Genomic DNA, 14,332 nt, shown 5'->3' with positions numbered 1-14,332 from the left:
AAACTCATCTCTTACTGCAGCTCTAACTCACAGCACATGGAGACAGAGCTTCCAGTTAAACTCATCCTCTTACTGCAGCTCTAACTCACAGCACATGGAGACAGAGCTTCCATTAAACTCACCTCTTACTGCAGCTCTAACTCACAGCACATCCGAATGTGATAAAAACATCAGACACTTTACATGATTAATCACACATGTTGACGAGAATGTGCTATCATACACCCACTAAACCAAAAGTAGCCACTGAATTTAGTTTTATTCAACCGTATGTCATATAACTTGTTTCATTACCTTTGATCACCTGTGAACTCTCCTCGAAGGTTGGAAATCATTGAATGATCACTCTTCATAGACAGACAGCTGGACGGTGACCACCCTCACCGGACCCTGTGAACAACTGGAGACAGAGCTTCCAGTTAAACTCATCCTCTTACTGCAGCTCTAACTCACAGCACATGGAGACAGAGCTTCCAGTAAACTCATCCTCTTACTGCAGCTCTAACTCACAGCACATGGAGACAGAGCTTCCAGTTAAACTCATCCTCTTACTGCAGCTCTAACTCACAGCACATGGAGACAGAGCTTCCAGTTAAACTCATCTCTTACTGCAGCTCTAACTCACAGCACATGGAGACAGAGCTTCCAGTTAAACTCACTTCTTACTGCAGCTCTAACTCACAGCACATGGAGACGAGCTTCCAGTTAAACTCATCCTCTTACTGCAGCTCTAACTCACAGCACATGGAGACAGAGCTTCCAGTTAACTCATCCTCTTACTGCAGCTCTAACTCACAGCACATGGAGACAGAGCTTCCAGTTAAACTCATCCTCTTACTGCAGCTCTAACTCACAGCACATGGAGACAGAGCTTCCAGTTAAACTCATCCTCTTACTGCAGCTCTAACTCACAGCACATCCGAATGTGATACAAAACACATCATGACCTTAATGAGTTAACCACAGCAACATGACAGGCTTCCATTAAACCACTTCTACTGCAGCTTCTACTCACAGAACAGAGACAGAGCTTCCAGTTAAACTCATCCTCTTACTGCGCTCTAACTCACAGCACATGGAGACAGAGCTTCCAGTTAAACTCATCCTCTTACTGCAGCTCTAACCACAGCACATGGAGACAGACTTCCAGTTAACTCACTCTAACTGACAGCCTGAACACAGCTCATTGATCACGCTCCGTTAACTCATACTACTGCAGCTCCATAACTACCATGAGCAGACGTTCAGTAAACTACATCCTTACTGCAGCTCACTCACAGTAACTCGAACACCTTGTAACTCACCTCTTACTGCAGCTCTAACTCACAGACTGTAGATAGCCTCCCAGTTAAACTCATTTTCTTACTGCAGCTCTAACTCACAGCACATCCGAATGTGATATAAAACACATCATGACACTTTAAAATGAGTTAATACACACATGTTGATGAGAATGTGCTATCATACACCCCACTAAACCAAAAAGTAGCCAATGAGATTTAAGTTTTATTTAACCGTAGTGTCAGCATGAACTTGTTTCATTACCTTTGATCACCTGTGAACTCTCCTCTGAAGTTGTCTGGAAGATGCATTGAATGATCACTCTTCATAGACAGACAGCTGGGTACAGGTGACCCTGCCCTCTCTACCTGGACCCTGTGAACAAACATGGAGACAGAGCTTCCAGTTAAACTCATCCTCTTACTGCAGCTCTAACTCACAGCACATGGAGACAGAGCTTCCAGTTAAACTCATCTCTTACTGCAGCTCTAACTCACAGCACATGGAGACAGAGCTTCCAGTTAAACTCATCCTCTTACTGCAGCTCTAACTCACAGCACATGGAGACAGAGCTTCCAGTTAAACTCATCCTCTTACTGCAGCTCTAACTCACAGCACATGGAGACAGAGCTTCCAGTTAAACTCATCCTCTTACTGCAGCTCTAACTCACAGCACATGGAGACAGAGCTTCCAGTTAAACTCATCCTATAACAGCAGCTCTAACTCACAGCACATGGAGACAGAGCTTCCAGTTAAACTCATCCACTTGCTGCAAGTCTAATGCAATATGAACGTGTTTCATTACCTTTGATCACCTGTGAGCTCTCCACTGAAGTACATTGGATGATGCATTGAAGGGTCACTCTTCATAGGCAGAGCGCTGGGTACAGGTGACCCAGCCCAACCTACCTGGACCCTGTGAACAAAACATGGAGATAAAGATATCAGTGAAAGTCATCCTCTTACCACAGCTCTAACTCACAGAATATGGAGACAAAGCTTCCAGTTAAACTCATCCTCTTATTGCAAGTCTAACTCACAGCACATGGAGACAGAGCTTCCAGTTAAACTCATCCGCTTACTGCAGCTCTAACTCACAGCACATGGAGACAGAGCATCCAGTTAAACTCATCATCTTACTGCAGCTCTAACTCACAGCAGAAGGAGACAGAGCTTCCAGTTAAACTCATCCACTTGCTGCAAGTCTAATGCAATATGAACGCGTTTCATTACCTTTGATCACCTGTGAACTCTCCACTGAAGTACATTGGATGATGCATTGAAGGGTCACTCTTCATAGGCAGGGTGCTGGGTACAGGTGACCCTGCCCTCTTTACCCGGACCCTGTGAACAAACATGGAGACAGAGCTTCCAGTTAAACTCATCCTCTAACTGCAGCTCTAACTCACAGCACATGGAGACCGAGCTTCCAGTTAAACTCATCCTTTTACTGCAGCTCTAACTCACAGCACATGGAGACAGAGCATCCAGTTAAACTCATCATCTTACTGCAGCTCTATCTCACAGCACATCCGAATGTGATATAAAACACATCATGACACTATAAAATGAGTTAATACACACATGTTGACGAGAATGTGCTATCATACACCCCACTAAACCAAAAAGTAGCCACTGAGATTTACATTTTATTCAACCGTAGTGTCAGTATGAACTTGTTTCATTACCTTTGATCACCTGTGAACTCTCCTCTGAAGTTGTTTGGAAGATGCATTGAATGATCACTCTTCATAGACAGACAGCTGGGTACAGGTGACCCTGACCTCTTTACCCGGACTCTGTGAACAAACATGGAGACAGAGCTTCCAGTTAAACTCATCCTCTTACTGCAGCTCTAACTCACAGCACATGGACACAGAGCTTCCAATTAAACTCATCCTTTTACTGCAGCTCTAACTCACAGCACATGGAGACAGAGCTTCCAGTTAAACTCATCCTCTTACTGCAGCTCTATCTCACAGCACAACCGAATGTGATATAAAACACATCATGACACTTTAAAATGAGTTAATACACACATGTTGACGAGAATGTGCTATCATACACCCCACTAAACCAAAAAGTAGCCACTGAGATTTACATTTTATTCAACCGTAGTGTCAGTATGAACTTGTTTCATTACCTTTGATCACCTGTGAACTCTCCTCTGAAGTTGGTTGGAAGATGCATTGAATGATCACTCTTCATAGACAGACAGCTGGGTACAGGTGACCCTGCCCTCTTTACCCGGACTCTGTGAACAAACATGGAGACAGAGCTTCCAGTTAAACTCATCCTCTTACTGCAGCTCTAACTCACAGCACATGGAGACAGAGCTTCCAGTTCAACTCATCCTCTTACTGCAGCTCTAACTCACAGCACATGGAGACAGAGCTTCCAGTTCAACTCATCCTCTTACTGCAGCTCTAACTCACAGTACACGGAGACAGAGCATCCAGTTAAACTCATCCTCTAACTGCAGCTCCAACTCACAGCACATGGAGACAGAGCTTCCAGTTAAACTCATCCTCTAACTGCAGCTCTAACTCACAGCACATGGAGACAGATCTTAAAGTTAAACTCATCCTATAACAGCAGCTCTAACTCACAGCACATGGAGACAGAGCTTCCAGTTAATCTCATCCACTTGCTGCAAGTCTAATGCAATATGAACGTGTTTCATTACCTTTGATCACCTGTGAACTCTCCACTGAAGTACATTGGATGATGCATTGAAGGGTCACTCTTCATAGGCAGAGCGCTGGGTACAGGTGACCCAGCCCAACCTACCTGGACCCTGTGAACAAAACATGGAGACAAAGATATCAGTGAAAGTCATCCTCTTACCACAGCTCTAACTCACAGAATATGGAGACAAAGCTTCCAGTTAAACTCATCCTCTTATTGCAAGTATAACTCACAGCACATGGAGACAGAGCTTCCAGTTAAACTCATCCGCTTACTGCAGCTCTAACTCACAGCACATGGAGACAGAGCATCCAGTTAAACTCATCATCTTACTGCAGCTCTAACTCACAGCAGAAGGAGACAGAGCTTCCAGTTAAACTCATCCACTTGCTGCAAGTCTAATGCAATATGAACGCGTTTCATTACCTTTGATCACCTGTGAGCTCTCCACTGAAGTACATTGGATGATCCATTGAACGGTCACTCTTCATAGGCAGGCAGCTGGGTACAGGTGACCCAGCCCAACCTACCCGGACCCTGTGAACAAAACATGGAGACAAAGATTTCAGTTAAAGTCATCCTCTTACTGCAGCTCTAAGTCACAGCACATGGAGACAGAGCTTCCAGTTAAACTCATCGACTTGCTGCAGGTCTAATGCAATATGAACGTGTTTCATTACCTTTGATCACCTGTGACCTCTCCTCTTAAGTTGAATGGATGATTCATTGAATGGTCACTCTTCATAGACAGACAGCTGGGTACAGGTGACCCAGCTCAACCTACCTGGACCCTGTGAACAAAACATGGAGACAAAGATGTCAGTGAAAGTTATCCTCTTACTGCAGCTCAAACTCACAGCACATGGAGACAGAGCTTCCAGTTAAACTCATCCTCTTACTGCAGCTCTAAATCACAGCACATTGAGAGAGAGCTTCCAGTTAAACTCATATGCTTACTGCAGCTGTAACTGCGTTCACACAGTGAGTAACTCGGTTGATGAGTTGCTGGAAGTCCATTCATTCTCTATGTAGCTGATCGAGGCCCAGAAACACGAGCAACTGGGCAACTGAGCAACCTAAGTTGCCCTAAAAATGTTGCTCACAGTGTCACTATTTCCTGGCATCGCCCGACAACAGGCAATCAGAGTTTCAGGCTTCCTATTTCTCCAACCGATATGATACCATTTCGCAAATTATTATCCCGCTCAGTGAGAATAAATGGACGAACAAATTGTCATTATGGTACAATTACACCCGGTGTTATACAACGTTTTTTAAAAAAGAGTACAGGGATAAGCGTCTGAAAATGACACTTGGACGGCAGTTTTAGCTTGCTTGCTAGCAAGCTAGTCTGTGAGATAAAGAGATCGCTAGCTAGGCAGCTAACTCGTTAAAGAGATATGGAGAGATCGCTAGCCAGCTAGTGAGAGGGATAGAGAGGTCGCTAGCTAGGTAACTAGTGAGAGAGATATAGAGAGATATATGGCTAACGAGATGGCAATAACAAATATTTATCAGTGTCTGAAATAACTAGACAAACAAAAGGAGATGATGTTACCATATGGCAAATATGCGTCTTCTGTTACGCCGTTATTTCTATTCAAAAATATGTAGTTGCACAAAACGCCTAAGAGGATAGGCTACAATGGGAAGCTCTTGCCCCTCCCTCAGCCTAGTAAACTTGAGCAACCCATCAACATAGTTTCTCGCTGTGTGAACACAAGGTAACTCACAGCACATGGAGACAGAGCTTCCAGTTAAACTCATCCTCTTACTGCAGCTCTAACTCACAGTACATGGAGACAGAGCTTCCTGTTAAACTTTTCATTGTCCAACATATGGAATATATTTAATGATATAATGGAAACTACCAAAATGACATTTCTCAGATGATACAATTTTACAAAAATTGTGCATCACATCTATTGGCACCCCTGTATTTGGTACTGTGTGCATCCTCCCCTCGCAGGGATAATGGCACTGAGTCTTTTTACATAACATCTCATAAGACCAGAGAACACATTGGGAGGGATCTTAGACTCTTCCTCCACCCACAACCTTTCCAGATCCTGATGTCTTTGTTGATCCGTGCTTATGGGCTGTGCTGTTCAATTGAGTCACAGGTTTTCAGGGAGTTTCAGCAGTCTTTATACTGTTGTAGCCATTGCACAATGATGCTTCTGCATCATTAACCTTTTTATTTGTGGATTTAAACATGAATTTGGGGTCATTGTCTTGCTGAAAGATCCACTAGTTTCAGTCTGCTGGCAGAGGTAGTCAGGTTTAGGGCTAAATTGTCCTGCTACTTGGGTAGAGTTCACGATGCTGCTTTCCTTAACAAGGGCCCCAGGACCAGAGTGAGAAAAGTAGCCCCATAACATTAAAGATCCACCACCGTATTTTTCTTTTCAGTATATGCATCCTTAAATCCATCCTACATCATATTCCTGGACATGGTTGTGAGAGGGGCTGGAGCCTCTCCCAGCATGCATTGGGCAAGAGGCAGGAAAAAACCCTGAACAGGTCACCAGTCCATCACAGGGCACACACACCATGCACTGACACACTCATACAATCAAGCAATTTAGTGTCTCCAATTAGCTTAACCTGCATGTCTTTGGACTGTGGGAGGAAACCCATGCAGACATGGGATGAGAATATGCAAACTCCACGCACACCACCATGCTGCCATCCAGCAGTTTTAAACTTCTTCATTATTGCCCTCACAGTAGTAACTAGCATCTTCAGTTTATTTTTTGATCCATTGCCTGATTTTCAACGGTCAACAACCATTTTCATTTCATTTGTCAGTTCTTTGTCTTTCTCTGTGGTGAAGATGAAAAATGGGTTTCAGAAGCAAGTTCTCTCAGTTTAATCCTCCAGTGAAACAGGAAGCCATGGAAGGCCACAAGAGTTTCTCTTAAAATTGATGTAGATTTCGTTTGATTTTATTTTATTTATAAGAATCTTTAGGGGTGCCAATTATTTTAATATATTTTTGGGAAATAACCCTACCTGAATCCAACTGTCACACTAGAGGGCACCAGTTCCCCCAATCTTAGTTTGTGTTCTGTGCCTGTTTAATGCTAATTAAGGTGTTGCGTCGCAAACATTTAATAGCCTGACCAGATTCACATTGCAGGTATCTGTAACTGATTTATGACTAGTCAAAGCGCTAATTTAAGATGTAACTGCATTTTCACTCAAACTTTTAATATCCTGAATTAGGCTACATTTTGCTAGTAAGATTGAAGTTACTTTCACCATTCAGTTGTATTGGACCTCCAATTAAAAGATATCTACAATTCAGTTTTGACTATCCAAAACATGAATTCCAGATACTGTATCGCCATTTCAATTGACTAGTCATAACTCAAATTAGAGATCGCCACATTAGTTCTGACTTATTCAATTTCAGTTAAAGATATTTCTTTCCTTGCGATTTAAGATATCAGGTAACGGGGGACCAGGACCCAAATGCAGTGTGGGGAAAAACACCAGGAACTCCAAAAAGGCAAATACAACCAAAGACTTTACTCTCATACAGGTAACAGAAAACAGGGAACAAAAACAAGGCCAGACAGGGCACTTTCAAAAACAAAAACAGCAGAATTTTCAAAAAAAAAAAAACACACGAGGAAACAGAACTCAGGCAGGGCAGAACTCACAGACAGAAACGGACGGGCAGATACTCTCAAGCAGAAACACAAGGAACCAGCACCCAAATCAGGAAAACAGAGAATATTCAATCAATCTTGACTGTGAGAAAGCCATCTATACATATGTTTGGCCTGTCCATGTACTGCATGCTTATACACACAGGGCCAAGTGACTTGAAAGAATTGAGGAAATATTGGGTAGCATTGCTTTGGAATACATCTTATTTAATTTCGGTGAGGAAAGATAGCCTATATTGTTTGTAGTACCGTAACTTGGCGTCATTTTGATATCAATACTTTTAATGGCAGGCCTGGATTTTGGCAGTCTGAATGAATGAGTTATAGACGGTGTATGTCTTGTATGTGTGAGTAACTTGGCATTTTTGTACGTTGAAAATGTGTTTTTTATGAGATCATATGTACCGTTATCTGTGTTGTCTATTTTACCTGCTATGGACCTCTTTTTAAGATGAGTCTTGAATAAAGTTGAAATGAAAAGAAATATAGAGTAATCTCTGCCTAATATAATCACTCCACTGTATATTTTGCCTCAATATTGCAAACCAATTAATGTGATTTAGTAATGGGAATGATTTCCTATGAAACATAAAAGAATAAGTAACAACCTCTTAATTGTTTGATTAAAAACAAAATCCGGGTTTATACTGCAGCGTCAAAATGTCAACAACAAGTGAAAAGTCCTGTGACCTCCGACTCGCTAGGCTACCTCCTCACGAGGTAGAATTGGTCATGGAATATCAAAAATAGGCTACTGAAGTAAACTTTCTGAAAGGTTATTTCAATATTACTTTCTGGTCTAAATGGTATGTTCGGACTCCGTGTGAGCTCTTAGCTTATCAGGCTACGCATTAAACACCATTTTATTCGATTGTCAGTTTTTCTGAATTACGCTGGTTAATGCGATTATACTTGAAGATTACTATTCCTACCCGCTACCCTTTAGCTTCAGCTTGTCTTACCTCCGTTCCACTCACTCCACAACAGGCTGTTCACTCCATTTTTTACATTAATTTTGATTCCTTCTTTCCTGGGGATTCTTTCTCCTCCGTTTTTAAAATGGCCGTGAAGTTTCAGTTTCTCTTTTGGACCGCATTTCCTTACTTAGGTTTACTGGCTCAACTGAGTGTTCGATGGGCGGAGTTTTATATATTTTGTACTTTTTATTAGCTACATCAGTCACTGTATTTAATAAGTCATGCAGAAGAAACAAATATTTAATCCATGTAGATCTTTGCCAAATTTTAGCACATACATATATCAGGCCTATTCAACAACTCGTGAATTATTTTGATGTTGGGATTTAACATCTCCTTCCAGCAGGTTCTTGTTATCTTAGCACAGTGGTGTCAAACTCGTTGCCATGGAGGGCCGTGTGTATACAGGTTTTCATTCCAGCCTCAGATCTTGATTATATAATTAGTTAAATTATTTGCTGAATTAGGGATGCAGGTTTGTGCACAATGGTGACCCGACGTCTATGGTGACCCGCATTGTCTAAATAATTTATTATTTCTTATATTCTGTGCTTCAATGCAGTTAAACGCATATGGCTGAATGAGTAATTGGACTCAATTAAGGCAGCATTAATTGGTTGGAATGAAAACCTGCATACACACAGCCCTCCATGGCAACGAGTTTGACACCACTGTCTTAGCAGATTCCTGGCACACTTAAGTGTTTTGGGGACCAGGACTTTGTTTCATATGCAGTAAAGTCATGTCTGGTATCGTTGGAGAGCTAATATCATGAGCAGTTAGATGGTCTAATTCTATGTTGAGAATGTTGTCATTCAAAGTTTATGTGTCACATGAAAGTGAAACACCCATCACGGAAATTTAGCTATTCAGCTGTTACACCTGAAATTGTGAAAATGGCGACACTATGTTTGAACAATTGTCTGCATCCAGTGCTTTGGGTGCTGTTTGGAATAAAATTATTCTTATTCCTATTCTTATTCTTATTCTTATTATTCACAAATATGATTTTTACATTGTAAAATAAATGGTACTACTGTGCTAAACTTTATGCAACCCACAGCCATACAGTACATTAATTGGGAAAATGTCTGGATAGTTTTATAAGATTAAAAAATGTTTTAATAGGCCACAATATTTGCCATTATTATATGTATTTATTTATTCACTGCCCCACCCCTTTTTTGTATGAAAAGTATTTATGTCAAAAAACTTTTAAAGGCCCAGATTTTGCAAGTTTTAATTATAGGCTTATAGACAGTGCTTTGTGTGGGTGAGTATCTTGGCATTTTTGTACGTTGAAAACATATTTTTTGTCATGGTTCTGTGTTTCTGTCTGTTTTTCCCTGTTGGGCCGCCAGATGGCGGCACTTCTGTTTTGTGTCCTGCTCGTTCCCCTGTTGGTTAATTGTATTATTGCTTTCAATTATTTTATTATTGTCTCGTTATTTAATCATCGTCCCCACCTGCCTCTCGTTTTCCCTTCCCTCTGATTTCATTGTTTTGAGTTCACTTGTGTCTTGTTACCCCTGTCTATTTAAGTTCTTTGTCCCCTTGACTCGCGTGCTGGTTCCATGTGTTTGTTTCTGACTTGTGCTTGTTCCGAACCTGGATGTATCTTCTTATATGGATTGCAGTGTTTGAAACAGTGCCTGTTTGTACACAGTTACAGAGAGAGAATAATGACTCCGTGCTGTCTACACAGTTACAAGGGAATAAGAACACAGTGCTGTTTGTACACAGTTACACAGAGAGAATAAGGACACAGGGCTGTTTGTACACAGTAGCACAGAGAATAAGGACACAGTGCTGTCTGTACACAGTTACACAGAGGGAATAAGAACACAGTGCTGTTTGTACACAGTAGCACAGAGAGAATAAGGACACAGTGCTGTTTGTACAGTAGCACAGAGAGGACGGACTAAACAGTGCAGGTATACACACTTTATTGATGTCTGGGGTTGCGCTGTGTTATAGCGTGTGCTGCACGCACACCCAGTGCTGTTAGAAAAAAGAAGCCAATCAATCCTCCGGCCACTGATAGCATGATCTGGGCTCCAGGCCCTGCAAGGAGTGAGAAAAGCAACCAATCACACAACACATTCTAATTCATTCTACCACAATCACACAACACATTCTAATTCAGCCTGGAACAGAGTAAACAACAATCAATCACAACACAGAATCTACCAGCTCACACACACACGCTCACAGTCAATCATTAACTCACACAATCATGCATTAACTCACACACACACACACGCTCACAGTCACTCACAAACTCACACACACACAGTCACTCATTAACTCACACACTGACGCACACACACAAACACTCACACACACACACACACACACACACACACACACTCTCTCACACACACACATACATTCTCACAAACAAACACACACACACTCTCTCTCTCTCACACACACACACACCAACATTCACACTCTCTCACACACACACACACACACACACACACACAGCAGTATACTCCATTTGTCAATAGCATTCCACTCACAGTTTGTCAGTTTCCTCTTTGCTGCAGAGATGGGTCCTGCTGAAAGAATAGCTGTGAGCTTGTCCAGTAGATCTCTTCTCACCTTTTGGTTTTGACCGGGAGAGCAGTTCTGTACAGATAAATATAGGGGGAATGTTTAACCAATATGTGAACAAAAGTGTAGGATGATTGCTGAAATATTCTCCACATTCTCTAACATTCAAGATTTGTAAACCTTGTGCTAACGGAAGATTTAATATTTAAATTATGCAACACGCAGAAAGTAGAAGTGGAGGAACTAGTGTGAGGTGGGTTTGTTCCCATTCTTCAGAAAAGAGCCTATGAGAACTCACTGAGAAAACTAGATAAAGTGAAAGGACTGAATTGCATGCATCAGAAAAACAGTGAGCAATATAAATATCTAGATAATAAAAATAAATATTGAACTGGGAAGAATGACTGAAAAATACCTGTTATTTGGTCACCACATATTGAACACTCAAAACGGTTGGCTCATGCAATGATGATGGTTTTAGTGTGAACATGTATTATATGGTCTTTTTAAATTGAGGTCTATCCATTCATGTATTGACTGTTTATCAATGATATTAACATTACATTTATTTTGTAGACGCTTTCATCCAAAGCAACAATAAGTGTAAACCCAAGGTTTCATTAATATCGTGTCATTGGATATAAAGTAGCGATAACATCAAAGACATATTCTGTTGAAATGTAAACACATGCATGGTCAATTCTCACAATAGCAGTAAGCTAAACCCAAATTTTAATAAAGGGGTATGTCCTGACAGATTGGGGCTCAGATGAGGCCTGTCACATCCCTGGCAATGAACGCAGGAAGCTCTCAGGTCAGGCTGCTGGCTGACCTGTCTCAAAAGCCGCGTTTCCACCAAAATTACCCGGAACTTTCAGGTCCCAGGAACTACTTTACCAGGAACTAAAAGGTTCCTTCAGCCAATGGTTGTCTGCGTTTCCACCGGGGTCTAAAGTACCGCGAAGATTAGGCAAATTAGCCCACTGACGTTGTCGTCGGTCCATCTGTCATATGATTTCTTCTGTAACCCCATGCTACCACCAAAGTAGCCTACATTATTTTCTAATAACCGGGACAGCCCGGAGGGGTTTATTCCACTTATATACAACGGGTTACCAACAATGACTATATATGGTTACTTTTGTATTTATTGATTTTCACATATCCTCTCAAACACATTCATTAACAGCAGAAAACATGCACACGTTGTAAACAATTTGCTGTTTTATTACTTTCTCGTCGTCAATTCCATATAGGCTAATCGCAAAATGACAAGAATAGAACGAAAACTCGGACTTGCGTGAAAATGTAAATTAGTAGTGGTACAGCCACCGTTTGCTTTCCTTCGAAGTTACTGCTAGCCGAGCAGCGAAGTGTGCCCTCCAGATGCGAACCATGCACCATAAATGAGTCCATAGTCTTCCTGGTCTTTGGCAGTAAAATTGAGTAAAATTACGGCAGTCTGAAAAGGCTAAAGGGAAGATTACTAGAATTAACCTGTTATTTCACCCAGATAAAAAGTGCGGAAGGTGATTTCCAGTTTGCTTGTACTGTATCACCAATGTTAATTATGCAGAACTACCGCATACCTCACATAACTGTATCAAACGTTTTGAGTCAATTACAACGGGCTAACAAAGAAAATCCGGAAGAAAATATTCAGCAACCGAATTAATCCGTTTGAATGTTTTGGTAGCCTACGTAATATGCTGTCCCAGCACGAATGCTTAGCATTTTATAAAACGAATACTAAAGCAAGAAAAGAACAGAAGAGCACACGTTATAATTCCAAGACGTTGACAGGCTATAACCAAAAGTAGGCTACTGCGCCGCATAACATACAAGTTTGATTTGAAGTTATTATGAAAATAAATTGGTTTGCCGCTGCATATTTTCAAACATGGCGGGTAATGGCGGAAAATAATACAACACAAATGCTACGAGTACTCGACCAATCAGAAATGTTCAGCGCTGCAAGCTCCACCCAAAAGGTTCCTGTACTTTCGGAAAGTACTACCCCCCGAGCAGGAACGTTTTGGGGGGTAAAACAAAGCCCCCAGAACTAAATTTAGACCCTAGTTCCTGCGGTGGAAACGCACTGAGTTCCTCAAAAGGTTCCTAGTTCCGGGGTATAGTTCCTGCGGTGGAAACGCGGCTAAACACACCCATCGTTATCAGCCCTCTTACTCAAAGCCCAGCCTGAGGATGAGGCGGCTGGGTCCCTCTTACTCAAAGCCCAGCCTGAGGATGAGGCGGCTGGGTCCCTCTTACTCAAAGCCCAGCCTGAGGATGAGGCGGCTGGGTCCCTCTTACTCAAAGCCCAGCCTGAGGATGAGGCGGCTGGGTCCCTCTTACTCAAAGCCCAGCCTGAGGATGAGGCGGCTGGGTCCCTCTTACTCAAAGCCCAGCCTGAGGATGAGGCGGCTGGGTCCCTCTTACTCAAAGCCCAGCCTGAGGATGAGGCGGCTGGGTCCCTCTTACTCAAAGCCCAGCCTGAGGATGAGGCGGCTGGGTCCCTCTTACTCAAAGCCCAGCCTGAGGATGAGGCGGCTGGGTCCCTCTTACTCAAAGCCCAGCATGGCTTCCCGGGAATTTAACATGAGCCGCGTTTCCACCGCAGGAACTTTACCCCGGAACTAGGAACCTTTTGAGGAACTCAGTGCGTTTCGACCGCAGGAACTAGGGTCTAAATTTAGTTCCGGGGGCTTTATTTTACCCCCAAAAAAGTTCCTGCTCGTGGGGTAGTACTTTCCAGAAGTACCGGAACCTTTGGGGTGGGGCGCAAGCGCTGAAAATTTCTGATTGGTCGACTACTTGCAGTGTTTTATTTCAACCGCCATGTTTAAAAATATGCAGCCGCAAACCGATTTATTTTCATAATAACTTCAAATCAAACTTGTATGTTATGCGGTGCAGTAGGCTAGTTTTGGTTATAGCCTGCCAACATCTTGGAATTATAACGTGTGCTCTTCTGTTCTTTTCCTGCTTTAGTATTCGTTTTATAAAATTCTAAGCATTCATGCTGGGACAGCATACTATGTACCAAAATATTCAAACGGATTCATTCGGTTGCTGAATATTTTCTTCCAGATTTTCTTTGTTAGCCCGTTGTAATTGACTCAAAACGTTATGTGAGGTATGCGGTAGTT

The 14,332-nt window shown here is 42.1% G+C and overlaps 1 protein-coding gene and 2 long non-coding RNA genes across 5 annotated transcripts in view; 1 reads left to right on the top strand and 2 right to left on the bottom strand.

The window, feature by feature from the left end:
- The window catches only part of LOC135245748 (uncharacterized), a 516,260-nt gene that overhangs the window by 393,176 nt on the left and 108,752 nt on the right, over window positions 1-14,332 (top strand). The window lies entirely within an intron of this gene.
- The window catches only part of LOC135245707 (NACHT, LRR and PYD domains-containing protein 12-like), a 343,935-nt gene that overhangs the window by 268,297 nt on the left and 61,306 nt on the right, over window positions 1-14,332 (bottom strand). The window contains exons 11-14 of one of the 3 annotated variants that reach the window (XM_064318951.1): window positions 3,426-3,536; window positions 2,971-3,081; window positions 2,516-2,626; window positions 1,546-1,656 (exon numbers count right to left, since the gene is read on the bottom strand). The exons of 1 other annotated variant lie outside the window; for it this stretch is intronic. In XM_064318951.1, the coding sequence (XP_064175021.1) occupies window positions 1,546-1,656; window positions 2,516-2,626; window positions 2,971-3,081; window positions 3,426-3,536 (444 nt within the window). The remainder of the gene's footprint in view (window positions 1-1,545; window positions 1,657-2,515; window positions 2,627-2,970; window positions 3,082-3,425; window positions 3,537-14,332) is intronic. One more of the 3 variants, XM_064318954.1, reaches the window with a different exon arrangement.
- Window positions 10,554-11,258, bottom strand: LOC135245744 (uncharacterized). The gene is made up of 2 exons (XR_010327367.1): window positions 11,150-11,258; window positions 10,554-10,688 (listed from the first exon to the last, which is right to left on the bottom strand). It is a non-coding gene; the product is annotated as an uncharacterized LOC135245744 (long non-coding RNA).

Source organism: Anguilla rostrata, chromosome 19 (genome assembly GCF_018555375.3).
Source record: "Anguilla rostrata isolate EN2019 chromosome 19, ASM1855537v3, whole genome shotgun sequence".
NCBI lineage: Eukaryota > Metazoa > Chordata > Actinopteri > Anguilliformes > Anguillidae > Anguilla > Anguilla rostrata.
This window is presented reverse-complemented; position numbering and strand designations above follow the sequence as displayed.